This window comes from Hoplias malabaricus, chromosome 18, assembly GCF_029633855.1.
Source record: "Hoplias malabaricus isolate fHopMal1 chromosome 18, fHopMal1.hap1, whole genome shotgun sequence".
Taxonomy (NCBI): domain Eukaryota; kingdom Metazoa; phylum Chordata; class Actinopteri; order Characiformes; family Erythrinidae; genus Hoplias; species Hoplias malabaricus.
Genome location: NC_089817.1, coordinates 27,996,324 through 28,021,267, shown reverse-complemented (window position 1 = coordinate 28,021,267; position 24,944 = coordinate 27,996,324). Strand labels below are relative to the sequence as shown.

Genomic DNA, 24,944 nt, shown 5'->3' with positions numbered 1-24,944 from the left:
ATCTCCCTCCGCCTCCACCCCCCGATCATCCAATTATTAATATTCTAGCTATCAGCCTGAAACAAAAGACCACTTCTTCACCATTCCTTTTCCTTTTTTTCTCCTCCTGCGGTCTAATTGGATGTAATTACTCATCTACAAAACAAATGAGTAGGTCGGCGTTGCCGTGGCGACCGGATCAGCGGGTCCAGCAGCGCGAATCGTTCACCGAGCCTCATTTCTGCCGATAATTATCGCGCCACCCCCCCAGCTCACCCCCCACCGACTCACTCTCCCTGCCTTTCGCCCACCGCCCAAAGAGGGGGATGGCCACGGGGGCCGGCCATCACCCGACATCACTGCTATTCTCTCTCTCTCTCCCTTTGCCATCACCAGAGTGGCTCCCTTCGAGTGGATAAACGCTCCTCTCTCATTTCCACTTTGCCAGATGACTGCCTCCGAGGAGGAATTCCAAACCACTGCCTCCAAAGTACTGCTTTTTTCTCTCACTCCAGGCTAAAGGAGAGAGGGGGGAAGTGGAAAAACACACCCCAAACAATCACCCTATCATATGTATGAGAAAATACAGGCCTCCACTTTACCACTTTGGAGCTGATTTGATGGGGAGAAGTTGTTAAAGAGTGCGTCAGAGCCGGCAAGTCGAGTCAAGTCTGGGATTAGTCTGACACCACTGCTGCGATGACGTACCGCTGGAGTATTAACACCTAGGGAACTACTACATCTACTCCAGCAGCAGCTGCTGTGACTGATCCACTAGTGCTGATCACTGCACTGTGTGTGTGTATTAGGAATATATCACACTGTGGCGACCAAAACCTGTTCTCGCACACACAAACACATGGTTGGTCTTGTGGGGACCACCAGTTGGTGCCCATTTTAAAGTTAAGGTTAGGGTAAAGTTAGTGGAACCCTATAGGAAACCTCCATAAAATGAACTGAGGTCTATGTGATGTCCCCACAGTGCACTGATACGAGATTGTGTGTGTGTGTGTGCCAGAAATATATCACATTGTGGGGACCAAAACCTGTTCTCGCACACACAAACACACGGTTGGTCTAGTGGGGACCACCAGTTGGTGCCCATTTTAAGGTTAAGGTTGGGTAAAGTTAGTAGAACCCTATAGGAAACCTCCATAAAATGAACGGTGTATTCCCACTTTGTGCCAAATGATTCCAGGTAGGCTCTGGACCCTCTACTACATATATTCCAGCAGCAGCTGCTGTGACTGATCCACTAGTGCTGATCACTGCAGGGTGAAAGGGGGAAAAGAAAGTATGCAAATGGACTACAGCTGCAAGGTAGGTGTTCCTAATCCAGTGACACACACACACACGTCCTGATTTTACCCCCCTCAGCGGTGGCCATCGAGTGCACATCCCGGGCGGATGTCAATAAGTCTGTCATGTGCCTCCCACCAAATGAGCTTTGCATTTCAGAGCAGCTATAATTAGCTACTTCATTTCCACCTTTGAAAACGCAGCACAGGCCTGGAGTTAGCTTTCACTTTCCATTTAAAACAGGCCCTTTTCTGACTGAACGGGTGACTAATTAACACCACTAGACCACTCTTTCGGAGAGTGCCGACATTTCATAAATAATACATATTTAATGTCTTGTCATTTTGTGCTCAGAGAGCCTTGCCTAATGAAATTTAACAGATGATTTATTCTTGAGAACGCTAGCCTCTGCTCAGCTCTCCGTCGCAGTGCGTGCGGCTTTCCTGCGCTCCTCCAGTGGCCTCGGAATGCCCGGAATGCCATGACTCTGGGAGCAAATCCGTCTGCTGTTGTCCGGGCTTAACAAGTGAAAAGGAAAAACAAGTACGGCACGGGAGATTTTCTCAGAGACCTCACGCCTTGCTCTGTGAGTGGGGAGATAAAAGTGGTCCGTAGCTGAGCACCGGAAGTGTGTGTATCCCCCTTTGAAGCCCGGGATGGTTCCTCCCAGAGGCCCTTTCCGAGCATCTGCCCAACACAGCTGTGCCGAGGAGTCCATCCTGGAACGGTGGAGAAGGGAAGCAGCGGCCACTCTCTAACCTTTATGTGTAACATTTATCGTCCTGCGACGGGGGCCTGCGTCACGTGGAGCCACCCCCCGAACGGCGGAGCGGTGGTCCGTCCTCTTCCACGGCTGCATGCTGGCAAGAGCTGGAGCAGCAGCTGGGATGACTAGCGTGTGTGAGAGTGTGTGTCTGTGGGAGGCAATAGATGGGTGCTTGTGGGGGCCGGGAAAACTGTTTAAAGGAATAGTCCGAGGAAGAAAATGGTTTACACAATTGTTAACTTTAAGCAAATGTAGGCCACCAACCAGGACGTGTCTGGTGTCTAAATTGGGTTTTTATATATTTACTTGGAAGCAAATATACAGAGTGTGTGTGTGTGTGTGTGTGTGTGTGTGCCAGGAATATATCACGTTGTGAGGACTTGTTTACAAACTCACACTGTGGGGACACCAGCTGGTCCCACACTGTAAATCATTAAATGCTGATGGGGAATGTGGGCTTTAATCACTATGACTCTACACACTGCTTTAGCATTAGCCTTTAGCATTAGCATTGCTACTCCTACCTATATATTTTTTGTGTGTGTGTGTTTTGTGGACCTCTGTAAGTGTGACTGCTTTAGCATTAGCATTTATCATTAGCATTTGCTACTCCCCTCCCACCTGGACCCTTCGTGCTGCAACTCCAGGATGTATTTGTCTTGATGTTTTTTGTGTGTGTGTGTGTGTGTTTTGTGGACCTCTGTAAGAGTGACTGCTTTAGCATTAGCCTTTAGCATTAGCATTTGCTACTCCTCTCCTACCTATGTTTTTCTGTGTGTGTGTGTTTTGTGGACCTCTGTAAGTGTGACTGCTTTAGCATTAGCATATTAGCATTTGCTACTCCTCTCCCACCTGGGCCCTTCGTGCTGCAACTCCAGGATGTATTTGTCTTATTTTTGTGTGTGTGTGTGTGTGTTTTGTGGCCCTCTGTAAGCGCTTTTGATTACATTCATAAATCAACTAATATCCACTGCAAATTTTATCCAGCCTTTAAAGGAACACTAGGTAAGATTTGTTTCCATAGTGTAGTTCCTGAAGTGCGCACAGCAGGCAGTGTCACTGTCACACAGCTCCAGGGTCCTGGGGGTAGGCCACCTCCACCCTGAACTGAATAAGTGCTGAGCCTGAAGTGGCAGTCAGTGGAGCATCACAATGATTTGGCAGCTGTTATTTTAAGGTAAAATACGACCTAGTGTTGCTTTAACTACCCACCAAAAGAGTAGCTCACATTGCTACTGACAACTTACCGCACGCCCTTTTTTTTGTCCTGTTCTATCGATATAGCAAACAAAAAAGCCCACAGCCGTCTAAAACGAGCAGTAGCTGAAGCTCAGATTTGGCCTGGACCTTGTCCATCTCTCAGACCGCGGTGTAGAGGGATATAAGGCTATATTCCGGTAAAGAGAACACTGTATATAATTGCAATTTTTGCTGAACTATGATTCTAATCTTTCCACAGCAGCTGGGGTCAGCACAGCCCTCTGTCGAGGATGGCAGAGCTCGTTGGGACAAAATGGATAATGATCTCCAGATAATGGGAAGCACTCAGCCAAATGAGAGCAACTCTGTCCATGTTCATGCAGCTCCAGGCCTCATCAGAGCCAAACAGGGCTTCATACGACCTCCTCCTCCTCCTCGTTTCATCTTGATAATGTGGCCTGGAGCGTCAGGCAGTTAGAGGCAGAGGAAGACGACGAGGAAGAGGACGGAGAGGGACCAGGAGCTGAGTGTTTGCACACAGGACACAAACATGAGTGTAATGTTGGCCCACTTCCAGGCCAGGCTACGAGGAAGGCCGGCCTCTCCGGCAAAGGGGGGACTAACCACGTTGTCGTCTGGATGGAGACGGTATAATTACAGCAGGACATTTGTCTCCGGTCTCATTAGCAGAAACAGAGCTGTTGCCACCCCTCCGCCTGGTAATGTGCTTTCAGCGAAACCTGTGCAAAAGCGCCGGTGCTCGCAGTTTGGTGGGACACCGAGGTTAAATGCAGCGGTGATTGGCCATTGAAAAAGCCCTGCCAGAGAACTGCTTATTCAAGAGAAAGCTGAGGGCGATGTTAACCTTCAGCACAATACACTTATTGAGCAGCGAGGGACAGCTGGCTTGCCTCGAACTACACACTCTTCTGCTGACGAGGGGCATCGTGGAGCGCCGTTCTGTTAGCATCTTCCCAACAAGCGGCAAACCGCAAGGGAGAGATAGAGAGGGAGCGGGGAAGGCAAATAACGGATTCAAACACACCCTGGTGAAAAGGTAAGCAAAAAAAAAAGAGCGAGAGAGAGAGAAAAAACAGAAGTGGGGGGTAAAGGAAAAGTGAGCCATCCGCTGTTTTAATGAGCTGGAGGTGAAGATCGATATGGAGAAAAGACCTTGAGGGGTAGCGTCTGAGAGGAGGGGGAAAAACATCCAGCCGATCCCCGTAGAGACACGTGCATTCCTCTGAGAGCGAGGGAGTGTGAGCCAGAGGACATTTCTCAGTGGACAGACTCAGAGAGAAGCAGCGGGAGGGGGCGACTACCAGGTTGCGTGCCAGCGCGGCAGTTGGACCCACGCACTCACTTGTCGGGCCGGTTAGGCAGACTGGCGGGGAGGCTGTGAGTGCTGAGGGAGATAGGCCTCCAGAGGGCAGTGCACCGCCTGTGGTGCAGCCCCCTGTTTGGAAAACACACCTCTGCCTTTCTGTGAGGTCCAGATACGGACGGACAGGCTTTGGATGCTTTCACACTTGTCCCGAATAATGGATTCAGGATCATTTGTGGGAGGGGCTCATTAACTCTGGTGTGTAGGCTGCTGTTTGTGATTTTTCCATGGATACACACACACACACTGAGGCAAGGCATAGCACGTTTGGGATGCAGGGCATTGCACTGTTCAGGAGTCCCCACAAACAAGCAGCCCTTCTTTGGTGAGTTTGGTGGGATTGTGGCACTCACGCCACAAAGATGTGATTTTACACATTGGGATCTCTAGGAGGCACTGTTGAGCGTTGTTTACGGTCGCTCAAAAACAACTGATACATCACAAGGAACGTGTATCAAGTCCCAAAAGCTGTTGTTTAGAAAAGTGCCAAAAATTGACTAAAGGCAGCTTCCTGGTCAGAAGTTTCTTGTTGGAATTTAGCTGCGTTTAAAGGCTAAGCATCAGCGATATGAAAGTGTTAAACAAATAAATCCAGTGGAGTTTGAGTTCCTAACTTGTGTTTATTGATCGTCAGAAAACATGTTATTTCTTACTAATTGAAGGAATAAGGTTTAAAAGACCGTTGCCCCCCCCCAACAGTGTTGGGAAACTCTAATAGGCGTCTTGCCTGTGACGTAGATGGTGGACAACAACTCTAGAAGCTGCACTTAATTTAATGCAAAATGACGAAAAGGTGTGTTGTTTTTGGCTGCAATCATTCAATGTACAGTGGGACATCTGTGAACAAATGGCCCAAAGATCCCAAAATATCCAGAAAATGGACTAAATTTGTCCACTTTAAACGGCACTTTGGAAAGGACCATCCGCTCACTCCGTTATCTGTAGCTCATTTCACTTGCGCTTTTCCAACACTATGGGCATGTAAGGACACCAACGAAAGGTGTTCAAGAGCCTCTGTAACATGGAGGTAAACAGGGTAAGGACACTCACTTCGCCTGTTTTAGTTGGTGTTAGTTAACGTTAGCTTGACTCGCTAAACTCGGTGTCTCAGATTATACTCGGCTACGTAGCTGCATTACGGAGGTTTATAGTGTCGGATGAATTCGAGTTCGACTTCGATCACATTTACAAGAATAACGGTACCTCTACATTTGAGTTTAGCTTATTGCTAGGCTATTGTCGTGAATAATGTTGGTTATTTAGCTAGATACTGTCATAACAGTCGGTCATAACGGTGTTTTACCGCGGCGTTGTTCAGCTGTTGTCCACCAGTGACGTCACGGTTCGTAGCGAGCTCGGGTTTTTCCGTCAATTTAATACAATTGTCAGTTTTAAAGCAAATTAAGCAGCTATTTTCACTTTAATTCATACTTATATCTGTCAGTAACTAAAATAATGTGAAATATTCATGGAGGTCCATTAAGTGGTGCTTAGCCTTTAAATCTATCAACACACACTCACAACTCAACTCAAGGCTACAGTCAGCTTTTATTTCGCATGTGTCCCATTCCACCTTAAATGGTGCATCAGGCCAGTCCTGCCACAAAAAATAAGTTAGAAAATTAGTGGTGATGGTGATGGACTTAATATCTAACATTACATTAAGTAAACAACTGGAATGTTATTGTTGAGAGGTGCTGAAGCCCTGAACGTTTTTGTCACTCGATTAATCCACAGGAAAATCAAAGAAAACCGAAAAGCGCCTTGGTAACGCCTGCTGTTCAGTGTTCTGGAGTTAGAGAAAGTCCGGAAAAGAAGCTAATCTTATAGCTCAGTGCCAATTCGAATCACGTGACCCCACACGTGGCACCAGCAGCGAACTTCTCACACACCTGCAGCGGACCACACCACTGGAGTTCACTGGAAGCAAACCCCTGACCCCCGATTTCAAAAAGATAGGAGCCAACAGTTGACCACATGTACCGAACCCAGGTCCAGAAAACACCCATGGGTCCTGGACTACTGGTCCAGTCTCAGCAGATCCGGACTTCCATTCCATACCTCACATAGTAGGTTCAAAGTATAGGGCTAAGCAGAGGGAAAGGCAATGGGTCAGAGGATAGGGGCAAGACGAGAGGTACAGGGGCAGGTTAAACGAGAGGGAGAAGGCAAAGAAGGTAGAAAGAGTGTGGGACGAGCAGATGGGTAAACAAGAGGACAGGGTAAAGGACATACACGGATAGACAGGGACTGGGAGAGGAACAGTTGGAGAGGCAGGCAAAGGGACAAACCGTCAAACAGAAAGAACAGGAGGACAAACAGAAGGACGTAGGGGAGGACAATCACGGGAGCCGTCAGAGGGACAGACGGAAGGACAAGCGGAGATGATACAGGTAGCCTCTCCCTGTGTCTGCTCTCTTTCTCTTCCACTGACCAAGAGAAAACAACTACACCCGAGGAAAGGGAATCATTCCGTTAAAGATAATGGAAAGGAACAGGTGCTTCTGCAAGTACCGCAACCAGATTTACAGGAGACAGGCAGGGATGGCTGAGTAAGGAGGACAGGGACTGCTCTGATGACAGGGAGGAGAGCGAGGAGAGAGAGGAGAGCGGGAGGAGAGAGTCCCCACCCTCCACAGTCATCACCCGTTACTATCCGGGACACCCAGGCCCGCCTTGCACTGATCTGTCTGCCGACATTAGCCACCAGGATGGTTGAGGAGTGGGGTTGCAGTGTAGCTGCACACACACATACACACACAGCCTTTCACTTGCCCTTGCCGTTCTGCTGCTACACACACTGATTATATCACACACACACACATTTCACACGCTAGCATAAGTAGCGAATGTCACAAACACAAACACAAGGGCATTAACACGCACATCCCGAGTGGATTATTCTCTCAGCTGTCACCGCGCTGACAGTTCAAACTGTGTGATACTTATTTTTTCATCTGAGATGCATTCTGCACTCAAAACAAAGGGTTCTGCTTCCTAAACTCTTGACACCTCCCGCACTGGACTGTAGCCTACAGCTCTCGGGTCGCACACCGATACGTCCCCAGCAGTTCGGATCTTCGGAAAGCTTCAGCTGATCCATAGTCCAAGCGTTTCGGGTTGGTCTCATCTACATTCACTCAAGAGGAAGCCCACGGAACCGGGCACAGCTCTCAGACCCACCCCGAGGGTCCGAGCAGATCAAAACCAGCAGAGAGTCCAGCCTTGGCCTTGATCGTTCAGAGCCGTCCTGTTCCAAGTTGGTGTTTAAAAGCTGGAATGAATGGCCCCGGGCCCCTCTGGGCATTCTCCTGCCGATTAAAGACGCAGACGACAGGCAGCCGGACTTTTGTGAGGCGCGATTGATTTATTTACTGCTATTGAGAAGGACTAAGGCAGATTTGTTCATCAAGCCGAGGAGCCAATCAATGAGGAGGGATGAGGAGAAGAAAATTCCATTCCTTCAGCTCAGTCACAGTAATAGCGAGTGTATGTGTTTGCGCGCTGATCAATGCCTCCGTGTGTGTGTGGGCTTCTTCGCTGGTGAACCTTAAATATGCTCGTTTCTCTCGTGCTAAACATTCTAAGAGTCATTTGAGTGTTATTTGCTGAGGGTTAAAGCACAACGAGGCAGTAGTGCTTTACTGGGGAGAACCCATAAAGCTGCCACTCTCTGGTTGGAGGGGTGTGCGTGTGTCTCGGAAAATGAAGGTAAGTGTGTGCTGAAGAGGATGGACACAGCGGTAGCCACACAGAACACACGCGGTCAGAGCGTTTACCTGGCCCTGAGTTCTGTGGGTATGCCACGTAGCCGCCTCTTCCACGGGCCCCCCTACCTGAGCCTCGCGCTGCCGCCACCGCTGCCGCCGCTGCCACGGGTCCATACGCCGTCGCTGGGAAACCTGCCACACAAACACAAGAGAACCGTAATTCCTCCGCGAAGCTCCTCGGGATCTACAGCATTACCGCTCTGTTGTTTTTCATTGGAGCAGTTAACAGGAAAATTGTTTTAGTACCTCAGAAGTACCTCATTCACTCACTCACTCATATTTAGCAAGCTGAAAACTCTCCAGGAGGGGGCGGCATTATCAGCCACTTAGATATGTCGAAAAATGTATAAAAATATTTATTTAAAGTTTGCACACCACTTCTTTATTGTTAGTTAGATCATTCGCACCCACAACTTATTTTGTTATTGCCATGAATATGAGCAGGCGTGGAGGCAGGAAACAAGGTTTATAACACAAAGGATATGGACAAAGAAAAGAACAAACAAAGGCAGCAGCAATAAATATACCACGGGAAAAAAAACAAAACAGAAATCCTCGCGGAACTAAACTCTAAATTCATTCATTCATTCATTATCTGTAACCCTTATCCAGTTCAGGGTCGCGGTGGGTCCAGAGCCTACCTGGAATCACTGGGCGCAAGGCGGGAATACACCCTGAAGGGGGCGCCAGTCCTTCACAGGGCAACACAGATACACACACACACACCTATGGACACTTTTGAGTCGCCAATCCTGCTGCGCCACCGTGCCGCCCCTAAACTCTAAGTTGAGAAACTAAAACAAATGGATTACAAGTGGAACGGTCTGGAAACATAGGGAACACTTTTCAGTGCAAACAATCCCACAATGCAATGCAATAAGTAGTGTGCAAACAATGTACCCTAGTGGACAGCAGATACCCATAATACATTGCGTTGTTTTGGTGACAACCAACATGGGCTAGCGTCTCAAACCATTCACTACCCTCCTGAATTCAGGTCCATATCACTGTGCACTATATAGTGAGTGATGTAGGGAATAGTGAGTAGGGAGACATTTCAAACACAGCCAAAGTCTCAGATTTTAAACACAAGGACAGAATGTGAAGAAAAGAGGGTGGCTACAAAGACCAAAAAAAAAAACTCAAATCACGCAGACACCAAGCGCAATGAAACAGAAACAGATCATGACAATTATTCTCCACAACATTAAAGCTGTAGTGACCTAATGCACACAGGCAAACAAGGCTCACAATTACACAAAGCCCACATCTCCAGATTTCTCTCTGCTTTTCACACACACACTACAGCATACGTACGCACAAACACCACTGCTGCGAGGTTGGGCCGATAAACTGACAGGAGGAGCGAGCGCAATCATTTACCCAAATGAAATAATTAGGAGAGGCAGCGACGGTAGCTGAGGCTTCGATCTGTGTAAGTTTGTCCATGCCTCTTTATTGAGTTAGAGGCAGCGCTAAGACTGCCGTTTATTCCCACTCTCTCTCTCTCACACCGCACCACACGGCTCCTTTTCAGCACCATAATTCCATTCAACACAAGAGCATGGGGTCCGCCGAGGGGACTGATGGCTCTTTTCTGAAAAAAGTGTCGCTTTCTATGACAGCACTCACAGCAAGCCCCGGAACATTCCCCTCCAGCACAAATCACAGGACTGTTCGACTGGGAGTGCAAAGAGGTTGGCTGGTCGGCCAAAGGCAGCTACCAAACATTCGCTGGGAGGCCACAGCGGGGACATTTGTCCAGCTGTGTCCAGACCCACCGGTGAAACAGCGCTAAAGTACAGCTTAAGGCAAATCGGACGGCTGTTTGGGCAAAAAGCTTCGGAAGAGATTCCGTGGGCTATAATTTCCTACACACTTTTATACAGCACTACTCGTTGTGCGTTTGACCAGCCTTGACTTTGTCCAGTCATTCGTGGGGATTACACAGGAAGTCAGACACTACTGATATAGTTCATTAATGCATGCGGACACTTCAACAGATCGCAATACTTCATATGAAGTGTTGGGGGCGATATGCCTTTGCTTCACTGACATTTCTTAAAGAAGAACCAGTCCCACACTGAAATGTGATGGAAGTGGCAAAGGTAGAACTAAAGAAGGCATAATAGATTAGTCGAGTAACTAAATATTAATCAGTTAAATTTTATTCTGTCTAAAATTACATTTATCCTGAACATAAATTACCATGGGTCCTTAGGGTGCCTGCTTCAAGAAGGATCGCTGTTCTGCATACTTATGCTCAGGACCTCCATGGGACCCCCACAGGGCAGGTATGATTTGGGTGGTGGTTGCAAAGACATTGACAAGTGGATCAGACACAGCAGTATCTGCTGGAGCTTTAAAACACTGTCCACTAACTGTCCACTCTGTTAAACACACACCTCGTTGCTCCACCTTGTAAATGTAAAGTCTGAGAGAGTAGCTCATCTTTTCTACACTGTTTATGTTGGTCGTCCTCTAGCCAGATGTTGCAGATGTTACAGTCCAGCAGTGACACTGAGGGCTTTAAAACCCTTCACTTCCTGCTAATGTCTACATCCCATAGGCCTCGTGTGGGCCTTTAAAAAAAGCACTGAATTAATTAGGAGGATGTACTTGCAGTTTTAATCAATAGGTGAGATACGAGGTCACATGATGATGCTATTAAAGCAACAAAATACAAGCAAGTGGCATGTAAATGAACCAATGGCACTTAAATATATTATCACTGGGTAGTAATAATTAACCATTAAAGGAACACTATGTAACATTTTTACCTTCAGTGATGATCACTGTGATGCTTCACTGACCTGTAATGGGGGCCACTGTCATTGCTACTCTGTGCTCAGCACTGCAGAAACTACACTGTGTAACTTTTGGAGGAGGGTAGGAATTGGTACTCTCACCACAGAAATCCCTGTTTTCCGACTTCACACCTTACAGTAAGACGAATCAGTCCTCTGTGATATTTTAATACTCTTGTTCCACCTTAAATAACGCAGCAGTTACAATATTGTTTTTACAATTTTACTGCTGCCCCATTTAAGGTGGAATAACGTTTGAGCCTGGAACTGCTACAAAATTTAAGATGGAACACAACATTTGAACTGATATCTTAAGCTCCAGAATCTAACTGATGCACTATTTAAGGTGGAATAGACAATAGAGGTGGAACACAACCTTTAAGCTCCAAAATCTAACTGATGCACTATTTAAGGTGGAATAGACAATAGAGGTGGAGAACACAACCTTTAAGCTCCAGAATCTAACTGATGCACTATTTAAGGTAGAGCAGAAATACACCAGATGTGACTGCTGCTACAGTTAAGGTGGAATGGAGAGTTGCATTTAAAAGCTCAGTTGCTAGAATATATTTTATGTTCCAGAGGGTTTTTGACCAGGGTCCTGAACTTTGGTTTTCTATTGTTTTCATTTCAGTGCAGCACCAGTTTTAAGGCGAGCGAGTGAAGACCATACGTTTACTGATTATAGAAGTAGTCTTTGGTTGCAGCTGTAACGACAGCGAGCGGTTCTCGATGGTAGACATGACTCAGTCTCAGGGATGGGGAGGGGAAAAGACTTATGACCACTCGTTGAGTAAGCCTGGCCGAGCCGCCCCCAGCTGCACACCCCCGTCCCTCTGCTCTCGTCGGCAAGGCTGAAAAATGGGGACTGGGGATTAATTGCTTGTTACTGAGTGCCTATTATGCCATTCCACTCAGTGCGCAGGAATGAGGCCCGTCAAAAGCCATGTGGTCCGCTAATCGAGGAGAATGATATGTCTCACCAGAGTCTTATGATCAGGGCCGGAGGGGGTGAGAGTGGGCGGCGGCTATTCTGGTGAGCTCACAGTCGAGTTTTATGATGTATCTATAGCTACCCCCAGCAAATATTGATATCTAGGGTTAGAAACATCTGTTAGATCAGTGGTTCCAAAAATTTTCCCAACTTTTAACCGAACAAAACTCTTCGCCTTTACACTGTGACCCACTGTGAGAAGACAATTCGAAGCCACAGGGTCTGAAAGGACGTGTATCTGACAAGAAATACACCGAGAAAAAGACGTACAAACTACTGTTGTTCTCAGAACAATGGACTGACCGCCCCGAAGTGTAGAACTCACCATCGCTGAGCGTGTTTGGGATTTCTGGAGTCATCCGAATCGGAAAAAGCAACCAACATCTAAGACTGAACTTTGGAAGTTTGTATTATTGACGGGCTTCAAATTATAACAAAATAAACATAAACAGCAAAATGTGATGAGCTTGTTGCTCATATGAAACGAACACAAACCACTGCTATGGGAGTGTGAGAGGGGAGGGGGCATTCCTGCCTCATCCAGGGGTTCCTAGAGCAGCCGAAAATCCATGATGCTAAACTCCTCGCCTGACACTAATTATGATTTATCGTATATTTATAATAAAGAGGCAACGCCACTAAATTAGATTATTAAAAATAAGAAAATGTCAGAGTGTGAAATCTTTAATACCCCCCTAGTTTAAACATCTCTGTGCTACAGGAGCTTAGTGAAGGATCTTTATGTTTAACAAGAAAATCAAGGTCACGTTGTTCAAACAATGTAATCAGACACGATCATTAGAACAGCCCGATTAAAGACATGCATCAGAGCCGTGGCTCAGACTCCATTGCGTTATAATAAATATAATTACAGGCCTGGCTGCTAATGAAGGCATATATCGGTGTCTGACAGCAGCTCATCAGACTGTGTGGGTCTGACAGCAGAGATGGCGCTCAGAGACAGACAGAGCAATGGCGTGTAATCAGACACAGCTCAGACAGCCCCCACCATCACCCCTGTGCACTGCTCCCGCGTACGGCCGGCAAATACCCCCAGTCTCCTTCATAAGAACCAATTTGGATGTGGACTCAATTTGGATGTTTGTGCACTGATCAGGCAAAACATAAAAATGACCTTGTTTCTGCTCTTACTTTCCATCCTCTCAGCACCACTGACCATATATGTTCACTTTGTAGTTCTACGGTTACAGACTGTGGTCTATCTGTTGCTCTGCATACTGTGTTTGCCGGCTTTCACACTGTACTCCAATGGTCAGAACCCTCACCCGACCACAACAAAGTCTATTATTTGGGTGGTGGATCATTCTCAGCTCTAGGGACCTGGAGGTTGTTGGTTCGAGTCCCGCTCCGGGTGACTGTCTGTGAGGAGTGTGGTGTGTTCTCCCTGTGTCTGCGTGGGTTTCCTCCGGGTGACTGTGTCCACTGTTGAAGGGCTAGAGGACGACCAACACAAACTCTGCAACAAAAGATAAGCTACTGTCTCTGACTTTAAATCTACAAGATGGACCAATGACATAGTAGTATCCTGACCACTATAGACCCAGGTGAATGGGGGATAACAAAGTAACTGTAGAACTGCATAAAATACAGTGCTCCTGTGGGGTCATCAGGGCTGAGAGAATGGACAGTGAGTGTAGTAACAATGAAGTGGTCATAAAGTTATGGCTGATGGGTGTGTATGTGTATATTAGTATGTGGATATTATCTAGATCTAAGTAGCAGCAAAAAGGCAATAAATTAATCATAATTTATTTACAAATATATCAGAGTCTGGAGCGATGAATAAAAGCGACTTATTCCCAAACTATTCAAATCTACTCTAAGGGCAGGTTGCTTCCTAACATCTGGAATCCTAATCTCAAAACAGCTGTTTTCAGAAATGGAGATATATCTGACCCTAATAATTACCGAAGCCTCTGTTTGAACAGCAGTGTGGGACTCACGCAAAGTGCAATGTCTTGGGTAAAAGCCGGGCCAGATTCATGCCTGTGCAGGTCATCAGTCGTCCAGCCCAATGATTCGTCCAGTAAATCTCAGTGAGTCAGTGTGACTGGACGTATGATTTATACCCCATGCCTTGACTCTCTGCTACGGAACAGCTGGATTTATTTATACAGATTGATATGGATCACATCAAATCATGTTTACACCCCACTTACTCTACCTGACTGACGCCTTAAAGGCAACTGCTGTTCTCCGTGTTTGTGTTCATTTAGAAGCTCTGCGTCAAATCAAATTAAAATGTATTTATATAGTGCTTATCACAACTGACATTTCACAAAGCAGCTTTACATATTCAGTATTGGAACAGGTAATCTGAATCAAAGCACAATGCGAGCAAGCCAAGGACGTACCTTTTAAGGTGGAACGGTGTGTCTGAGTAATAAACGGACTGTTTTTATTCACTGTTTGAATTAGCATAGAAACTAATTTTTAACTTGAGCTGTTTAGATTTGTAGCGCTTTCAGTCTGTGTTTACTTTCATTCCCTCCCAAGTCAGTTTCACCTTAATTAAAAATAAGTCAATATTACCCACGAATGAAGCAGAAATAGAGCAATGTCCTCATCTCTTTTCATGTTTTTCAACATTTGGAGGTCTTGGCAGTGGCCAAGCCTGAGCCATTTCTGACTGAGACTCTTGGTTTCCTTTGCCTTTTCTGAGCCAGGGCTGCATGCAAACACCAGAGCTTTTTCCAGCTTTTTTCCATTCATTCATTCATTATCTGTAACACTTATCCAGTTCAGGGTCGCGGTGAACCCGGTGCCTACCCGGAATCACTGGGTGCAAGGCAGGAACACACCCTGGAGGGGGCGCCAGTCCTTCACAGTGCGACACATTCACTCACACCTATAGGCATCTTTGCGTCACCAATTCACCTATGTTTTTGGACCGTGGGAGGAAAACGAAGGAACCTGAGGAAACCCACGCGGACACAGGGAGAACACAAAACCACCATTTTATAAAACTGAATACAATAAAAGTGTTCCTTGTTTAAAATGGCAAACATAACCTGTAACCAGTATGAGACACTACACCACAACAAAGTCACACATTAAGCATACAGCAGTTAAGCCCCGCCCCTTTACACAGAAGTGATAATGAGTGGTTCAGCTCGGACTCCTTCTCAGTGATCAGCACAAACAGCATGTTAGACTCTGAGGAGTAAAGAGAGGTTGAGGGAATGGTCATGGAAAAGTGGACATGAAGCCGACGGGTCGGGTGTGAATCAAGGAATCCGTACCCTTTCAAGCACTGCAGCTCTTCAGATACTCCAAAGAAAAAAAAAGAGAAAAGAACACCCTGATGATGAGGCAGAAACACTTACAATCACCAGCCCCTCTGCTGGCTGTGAACCCTGACCCAAATAGCAGGTTTTCATTTCTTTCTCCTTGTCCCCTGTAGTTAGTCTCTCCACAACACCCAGATCTGCTGCAAGGATAATGCTAATGCTAATCACAGTCTACCTGAAATCCATCTTCTCTTTCTCTTTACTTTTCCTGCATTCATCTCCTCCTCCTCAGAGCTGCCAGTCTTCTGTCGGCACAAACTCTCCATCTGTAAAATCTCCAGCTACAGCAGAGATCACATTTAGTTTTATCTGACGCACAACGGCAGCTTGTAACATTACACCGCGGTCTATTGAAGAGTTTAAAACTTTCCTTGGATCGATGGCTGTCAAATCTAGGGAGAGCTGGACAGTGCAACAAGGAACAAACAAATTCTACGGACCTGTCGAAACTGATGCATGCAGCTGGTTTCAGTCCAAAACAAAAACAACAACATGAGGAGTGTGGTGTGTTCTCCCTGTGTCTGTGTGGGTTTCCTCCGGGTGACTGTCTGTGAGGAGTGTGGTGTGTTCTCTCTGTGTCCGCGTGGGTTTCCTCCGGGTGACTGTCTGTGAGGGGTGTGGTGTGTTCTCCCTGTGTCTGCGTGGGTTTCCTCCGGGTGACTGTCTGTGAGGAGTGTGGTGTGTTCTCTCTGTGTCCGCGTGGGTTTCCTCCGGGTGACTGTCTGTGAGGAGTGTGGTGTGCTCTCTCTGTGTCCGCGTGGGTTTCCTCCGGGTGACTGTCTGTGAGGAGTGTGGTGTGTTCTCCCTGTGTCTGCATGGGTTTCCTCCAGGTGAATGTCTGTGAGGAGTGTGGTGGGTTCTCTCTGTGTCTGCGTGGGTTTCCTCCAGGTGAATGTCTGTGAGGAGTGTGGTGTGTTCTCCCTGTGTCTGCGTGGGTTTCCTCCGGGTGCTCCGGTTTCCTCCCACAGTCCAAAAACACACGTTGGTAGGTAGATTGGCGACTCAAAAAGTGTACGTAGGTGTGTGAGTGTGTCTGTGTTGCCCTTTGAAGGACTGGCGTCCCCTCCAGGGTGTATTCCCGCCTTGCGCCCGATGATTCCAGGTAGGCTCTGGACCCACCGCAACCCTGAACTGGATAAGGGTTACAGATAATGAATGAATGAATGAATGAATAATCCATCCATCCATCCATTATCTGTAACCGCTTATCCAATTTAGGGGCGCGGGGGGTCCAGAGCCTACCTGGAATCATCGGGCGCAAGGCGGGAATACACCCTGGAGGGGACGCCAGTCCTTCACAGGGCAACACAGACACACACACATTCACTCACACCTACGGACACTTTCGAGTCGCCAATCCACCTACCAACGTGTGTTTTTGGACTGTGGGAGGAAACCGGAGCACCCGGAGGAAACCCACGCAGACACAGGGAGAACACACCACACTCCTCACAGACATTCACCCGGAGCTGGAATTGAACCCACAACCTCCAGGCCCCTGGAGCTGTGTGACTGCGACACTACCTGCTGCGCCACCGTGCCGCCCCTGAATGAATAATAATAATATTAATAATAATAATAATACATTTTATTCAGATTACACCAGTTATCTCCCAATGATAGGGCCATCACAGAGTGCCCCATACCAGGTCTCCATTCTCTCAATGTCTTGTTTCTACCTGTATTTCATTCCTGTGAGAATGCTGTAGTTTCCAATCACAGATAAACAACCGCCAACAAGTTCACTAAACTTACTGAATAACACTGGGAAAGCTATGCTTCTTTACTGCAGCTCTTTAATCGCCGGACAGTGAGTGTTTTCTGTAAACACCCCCCTGCCCCGCTGTTGTCGAGCAGCCTACTGCTTTGTCTTTCCCCTTCCCCTTTCCTTAACTTTGCATTGAGCGCAAAAGCTAGGGAAAAAAAAAAGTTCTTGCGAGAGATTAACTGTGCCGGATTAGGAGGGTTAATTAATAGATCTCGCCGGCTCATTGTTTTGCTTCAGCGCCGTGAGAAGCCGCCCAAGAGAGAGAGGCTCCGCCGCATTAAATCAATTTCACGGGCCTTTCATTAGCACCAAGATAAAGCAAATATTTGGTTTTCAAATATTTTCCACCCTGTCGTCCCTCTTCAGGTCATCGTCGTACGAAGGCCTCCTTTGGACAGACAGGGACTCCAGGGACAGGAGCAAGGACACATCCGTCCCACAGCCGTAGCCAGGGGCCCTGGGAGAGCATCACAGACCAAAAGCTCTAGAGACTCCACTGACGTGGAGCAACGTGGCCTTGCCCTTAAGCGACTGCATGCCTTAACCCCTGCAGACCCAGAATGCACAGTCCCTTGAAGACCACTTCAGACTCGCCAGAGGTGGGTGTGGTAGAGCATCGGTCCATGGCGCAGAGCAAAGCATGGTTCACAAGCGGAACTCGTACCATATCGCCATCATTTTAAAAATGATTTTAAAAAATCGATACCGTAATGATAGTGATGTTCTGACTTGTTTACATAATGACATGATGAAGTTACCCCTAATACGGCCTACGTTCTTTACATTAGTGATTTAGACACGGTGAAGTACGGTGGAAAGTGGCTCTGAGGTGGAGGAATTTGCTCCAAAAAAGGGGAGTGACTTCAGCCACATGGAGGTGGTTCGATTACAAAATAACCGATGTACAATAAACCACGGTATTGTGTAAAATCCAACCATCCAACCATTATCTGTAACCCTTATCCAGTTCAGGGTCCACATACACATTCATTCACACACAAACACCTACGGACACTTTTGAATCGCCAATCCACCTACCAACGTGTGTTTTTAGACCGTGGGAGGACGTGGAGTAAACCCACACAGACACAGGGAGAACACACCACACTCCTTACAGACAGTCACCCAGAGGAAACCCACGTGGACACAGGGAGAACCCACCAAATTCCTAACAGACAGTCACCTTGAGGAAACCCACACAGACACAGGGAGAACACACCACACTCCTCACAGACATTCACCTGGAGGAAACCCACGCAGACACAGGGAGAACACGCTACACTCCTCACAGACAGTTACCTGGAGGAAACCCACGCAGACACAGGGAGAACACACTACACTCCTCACAGACATTCACCTGGAGGAAACCCACGCAGACACAGGGAGAACACGCTACACTCCTCACAGACAGTTACCTGGAGGAAACCCACGCAGACACAGGGAGAACACACCACACTCCTCACAGACAGTCACCCGAAGGAAACCCACACAGACACAGGGAGAACACACCACACTCCTCACAGACATTCACCTGGAGGAAACCCACGCAGACACAGGGAGAACACGCTACACTCCTCACAGACAGTTACCTGGAGGAAACCCACGCAGACACAGGGAGAACACACTACACTCCTAACAGACAGTCACCCGGAGGAAACCCACGCAGACACAGGGAGAACACACTACACTCCTCACAGACAGTCACCTGGAGGAAACCCACGCAGACACAGGGAGAACACACCACACTCCTAACAGACAGTCACCCGGAGGAAACCCACGCAGACACAGGGAGAACACACTACACTCCTCACAGACAGTCACCTGGAGGAAACCCACGCAGACACAGGGAGAACACACCACACTCCTCACAGACAGTCACCCGGAGGAAACCCACGCAGACACAGGGAGAACACACCACACTCCTCACAGACAGTCACCTGGAGGAAACCCACGCAGACACAGGGAGAACACACCACACTCCTCACAGACAGTCACCCGGAGGAAACCCATGCAGACACAGGGAGAACACACCACACTCCTCACAGACAGTCACCCGGAGGAAATCCACGCAGACACAGGGAGAACACACTACACTCCTCACAGACAGTCACCCGGAGGAAACCCACGCAGACACAGGGAGAACACAGCACACTCCTAACAGTCACCCGGAGGAAACCCACGCAGACACAGGGAGAACACACTACACTCCTCACAGACAGTCACCTGGAGGAAACCCACGCAGACACAGGGAGAACACACCACAATCCTAACAGACAGTCACCCGGAGGAAACCCACGCAGACACAGGGAGAACACACTACACTCCTCACAGACAGTCACCTGGAGGAAACCCACGCAGACACAGGGAGAACACACCACACTCCTCACAGACAGTCACCTAGAGCGGGAATCAAACCCACAGCCTCCAGGTCCCTGGAGCTGTGTGACTGCGACACATACCTGCTGCACCGTTTGTTCATATCGGAATATCGTTAAAATACCCTGAAATATCGTGACATTATTTAATGGTCTTAAGATGTGTGTTTGGTTCTAAAGGGTGCGAGGCAATGAAATGCCCCTCCAGGAGAGTCTCAAGTTTCCAGGTTTATTTGGAGTCCTGGAAGGGGCTGGACCTGTGGTTACACAAGTAGACCAGTGGTCCTGCCGTGACAATGCTGAACGATGGGTAAATCCACCCAGCACTGGGTTGTGGAGCGGTGGAACTGGAGTGACGAAGCAGACCAACATCCAAAAGTAAAAAATCAGATACCGTTTGGGATCTCTCTCTCTATTCTGTGGAAACAGTAAAGCCCGGCTGTCGGTGAGCAGAGGCTAAACTTCCCAAGCCGCAGCAGCGGAGCTCATAAAAAGAGGATCAACTGTAAATACAGCCGGGGTTTCCACCGCCAGCGCAAAAGACCCTCCCTCCGTCAGCCCGCAGGGTCGTGGGAAACAGAATAATAGCCCTCTCCAGCCTTCACTTTACCAGCCTCTTTCAGAAGAACAGGAGGGAGGGAAGATAAATGTAAAAAAAAAAAATAATAAATAGAGAAAACATGACAAATAAGAATGGTGAGAGGAGGGAAGAAATGGCCACTGCTATCTTTTCATCTGCGGATTGACAAGTGGCCCATTGTCGGGGTGTTTCAGCGCGACTCGTGGCTTTTGTTGTTTTCAGAAAGGCTCTGAGGAGCGCTATCAAAGCTCCAAATCAGCGAGCGCCCCCCGAGCACAGCTGGCTCTTACATGGAGTGTGGAAGGCAGGGAGCTCATCTCCACACACACACACACACACACACAATGCAGGGAATACAAGCCAGGAAAACACGCAAAATGCCACCCGAAGGAGCACATACGGACGCCAAGACGTGCTTATGTCCAAGTGTGCTTCTTAAGATGCCCATCTAGGATCCTTAACTCTGTGTGTGTGTGTGTGTGTGTGTGTTTGGGTGGAGGTGAGGTGATATGTTTTTCCCCTCACCCCAAGCTACACATGGTGTTTATTCTTTAGTTCAGTTTAACAACCTCTCAGGAATCAAACAATGTACTCATAACTCATTCATTCATTCATTCATTCATTCATTCATTCGTGTGTAACCACATCATCCAGGTCCGGGTCTCAGTGCGTCCAGAGCGTCCCTGGAAAGTGTACTCTTACCTGTTACTGTAACAGCTTTCTATGATGTAGCGTCTAGAGGCCTTCTGATGTCAGGATCCTATCAGCAGCATGTGTGTGAATGACTGGGTGAATGTGTGAAATTGTAAACAGGTGTGAGTGTGTGAGTGGCTGGGTGAGTAGGTTAAACTGTCCACAGGGGTGTGTGTGTGTGTGAGTGATAACAGTGAGTGTGTGAAACTGTCCAGAGAAGTGTGTGAGTGAGTGACTGGGTGAGTGTGTGAAATCGTCCACAGGTGAGTGTATAAGTGATAGAGTGAGTGTGTGAAACTGTCCACAGGTGTGCGTGTGTGAGTGTGTGAAATTGTCCACAGGTGTGAGTGTGTGAGTGACAGGGTGAGCATAATATTGTCCATAAATGTGAGTGTGTGAGTGAAAGAGTGAGTGTGTGAAACTGTCCATAGATGTGAGTGACTGGGTGAATGCGTGAAACCATCCACAGGTGTGTGACAGGGTGAGTGTGTGAAATCATCCACAGGTCTGAGTGTGTGAGTGACAGGGTTAGTGTGTGAAATCATCCACAGGTGTGTGCTTGTGAGTGAAAGGGTGAGTATGTGAAATCATCCACAGGTGTGAGTGTGTGAGTGACAGGGTTAGTGTGTGAAATCATCCACAGGTGTGAGTGTGTGAGTGACAGGGTTAGTGTGTGAAATCATCCACAGGTGTGTGCTTGTGAGTGACAGGGTGAGTGTGATATCGTCCATAAGTGTGAGTCTGTGTGTGACAGGGTGAGTGTGTGAAATCATCCACAGGTGTGTGCTTGTGAGTGACAGGGTGAGTGTGATATCCTCCATAAGTGTGAACGTGTGAGTGAAAGAGAGTGTTTGAGTTTGTCCACAGATGTGTGTGAGTGTGTGAGTGACTGGGTGACTGAAATCGTAGTGAAACCTGTAGTGAAATCGTCTACAGGTGGGTGAATAAGTGATAGAGTGAGTGTGTGAGTGAGTGAGTGTGTCCACAGGTGTGTGTGTGTGAGTGTGTGAAATTTTCCACAGGTGTGTATGTGTGTGTGTGAGTGAAAGAGTGAGTGTGTGATACTGGCCATAGATGTGTGTGAGTGTGTGAGTGACTGAGTGAAATCGTCTACAGGTGGGTGAATAAGTGATAGAGTGAGTGTGTGAGTGAGTGAGTGTGTGTCCACAGGTGTGTGTGTGTGAGTGAAAGAGTGAGTGTGTGATATTGGCCATAGATGTGTGTGACAGGGTGAGTGTGTGAAATCATCCACAGGTGTGAGTGACAGGGTGAGTGTGTGATGTCTATGGTGTGTTCATGCACGACCCTGATCAGGATGAAGCAGTTACTAAAGATGAATGAATGACACTATTATCCAGACCTTTGTTGCTTTGTCTTTTATCCTTGCCTCTGAGAACCTTACAGTGGGCACCATTTCTCTGTAGAAAAGACATTCCTCAACAAACACAGACCCCTCCCTGCATTAGAGCGGGTTCCAGACGGCAGAGCGTCTAGTCTAGTGCGAGCGTGTGTATTCTCCAGCTCCGTAATGGCGTGTCATTTCTGTATTTCTGTACACGAATGCGTACGACAGGGCACCGTCTCCACATCCCCAACCAGCGCCTGAACCCAGGTCTGGAAACACAGAGCCGAGGTGTAATTTATGGCGCATTAGCGCACACTTACACAGCTGGATGGGCGCAGGAGGGCGCTCGGAGCTGTGAGAGTAATAAGGCTATTGTGGAGCCGTGATGTACGACTCTCGGCCTGCATTACCCGCTCATTACCGTCCGGCCGGCCGTGCTTTATGGAGGTGACTTACTCTCTCGCCCGCCCAGGAGCCACATTCGCACGAATCATAAAACATAAAAACTTTGCGGGCCCTCCAGACCGTGCCGGGCCTCTCCGTGTCTGGGGGCAGCCGAGCGGCCAGGACGGCGTCCTCTAAAATAAATAATTCCTCTTGCCGGCGCCAAAAACCGAGCCGGGTTATGGCGAGTCCGACCCGTGGCTAATGGAAGACTCGTCACGCTGTCAAGGTTATGGCTTCACTCCTTTTTCTTTTCCTCTTCCTCTCTGGCTATCTTTATATTTCAGGAGAGGGGGGGGGGGTTAAGTGTGGTCCCATACAGGCCCTTGTTATTACCCTGGTGCTGTTTAATAAATCAGCAATGAACTACAGAGTTAAGGACACTGAACAAACGTCAACACCAGCTCATTTCTCCATCCCTCTGAAATAAAGGGAAGCCGCTACTCTTCTGCCAAGACTTTACGCTAGACGTTAAAACATTTCTGTGAGAATGTGATGGCATGGGAACCTTAGCGCAGTCGGGTGCTATGTCAGGTGATTAGCTCGGGATCACAAACGTCACTCCATCGCATCCCTACGTTTTTAACGGAGCTCTTTAACTCCAAAGAACATAATTCCACTGTTTAATATTTAATTCAAATTCACTAAGGTCCAGTAAGACAAAGGTCCAGAACATCAGAATGTCTCACATATATGCCTGTTCATATTGCTGTTTTTAATAATTGTCGTGGTCTCAGAATATGAGGCATGTATCGTACGTTTGGAACTGCACGTGAGAAGAATAAACAGGTATGACTCTATCCATTCTGAGTTAAAAGATGCTACACCGGTACCGTTAAAGCAAGATAATATACTCTGGCTAAGCTAAAAACATTCTGTACAATTAAATAACGCTCAGTACTTGTTCGGTTATAAGACCAGATCTGGACAGGAGACCTCTGCTCTACACTGACCTTAGGCTCACGTGTATCTGCAGCGTTATATATACATAATACAAACGGGATTCAAATGGATTATAATCGTAATAAAGCAAAAGCTCTGCTGCATCAGAACCCAAGTGCGGAAGGATCAGCTCAGAGTCTGAAAGCAGCCGAGTTACAGTGGGGTCCTCGGAGGACTCCTCCAAAAATCAAAGAAGCCGGAGAGAAAGCCGAGATAGGCTCCTCCCTTTTTCGCGGGACGCCCACCTCGTTAGCCCGAAGCGCTGCTGTTAATTAGCGGGGCCACCTCAGCCCCCCACTCGTTAGCACCCGAGTAAACACTCCTAATTTGTTATGCATTTTAATGATGGCCTTCTCCAAACACTGAAGGAATGTCTGAGGGTTAAACAGCCACACAAGCAAGCGAACGCACACACACACACACACACACACGCACGCATGCATATATATGAACATATGCTTACAAGCACAAACACAAACATGGGAAGATTTGGGACCAGCGAGGGAATGTGTGTGTGTAAGGATACAAATGCTGTTTAAGCTTGCTTTATGTGACACAATTACATCTTTACTGCTATTGAATACAAAGGAGAGAACACAGAGAGAACACACCACACTCCTCACAGACAGTCACCTGGAGGAAACCCACACAGACACAGAGAGAACACACCACACTCCTCACAGACAGTCACCTGGAGGAAACCCACACAGACACAGAGAGAACACACCACACTCCTCACAGACAGTCACCCGGAGGAAACCCACGCAGACACAGAGAGAACACACCACACTCCTCACAGACAGTCACCCGGAGGAAACCCACGCAGACACAGGGAGAACACTCCACACTCCTCACAGACAGTCACCCGGAGGAAACCCACGCAGACACAGGGAGAACACACCACACTCCTCACAGACAGTCACCCGGAGGAAACCCACACAGACACAGGGAGAACACACCACACTCCTCACAGACAGTCACCCGGAGGAAACCCACGCAGACACAGGGAGAACACTCCACACTCCTCACAGACAGTCACCCGGAGGAAACCCACGCAGACACAGGGAGAACACACCACACTCCTCACAGACAGTCACCTGGAGGAAACCCACACAGACACAGAGAGAACACACCATGTCCCACGCATTGGTATTAACCTAAAAACCAAACCTAACCTTAGTAAACACACACACACACACACACACCATTTCTTCACTTCCTCCTCTCACTTCTCTTCCTCCACAGCTTCCCTCCATCACACAGCTTCCCTACTGAGAGGGCATCTGT

General features: G+C 47.8%; 1 protein-coding gene across 4 annotated transcripts in view; it reads right to left on the bottom strand.

Annotated features, from left to right (window-relative positions):
- Positions 1-24,944, bottom strand: part of msi2a (musashi RNA-binding protein 2a) — a 279,469-nt gene that overhangs the window by 21,758 nt on the left and 232,767 nt on the right. For 2 of the 4 annotated variants that reach the window (XM_066651194.1, XM_066651196.1), the window contains exon 11: positions 8,465-8,530. The exons of 1 other annotated variant lie outside the window; for it this stretch is intronic. In XM_066651194.1, the coding sequence (XP_066507291.1) occupies positions 8,465-8,530 (66 nt within the window). Of the gene's footprint in view, positions 1-8,407; positions 8,531-24,944 lie in introns of all 4 variants that reach the window. One more of the 4 variants, XM_066651193.1, reaches the window with a different exon arrangement.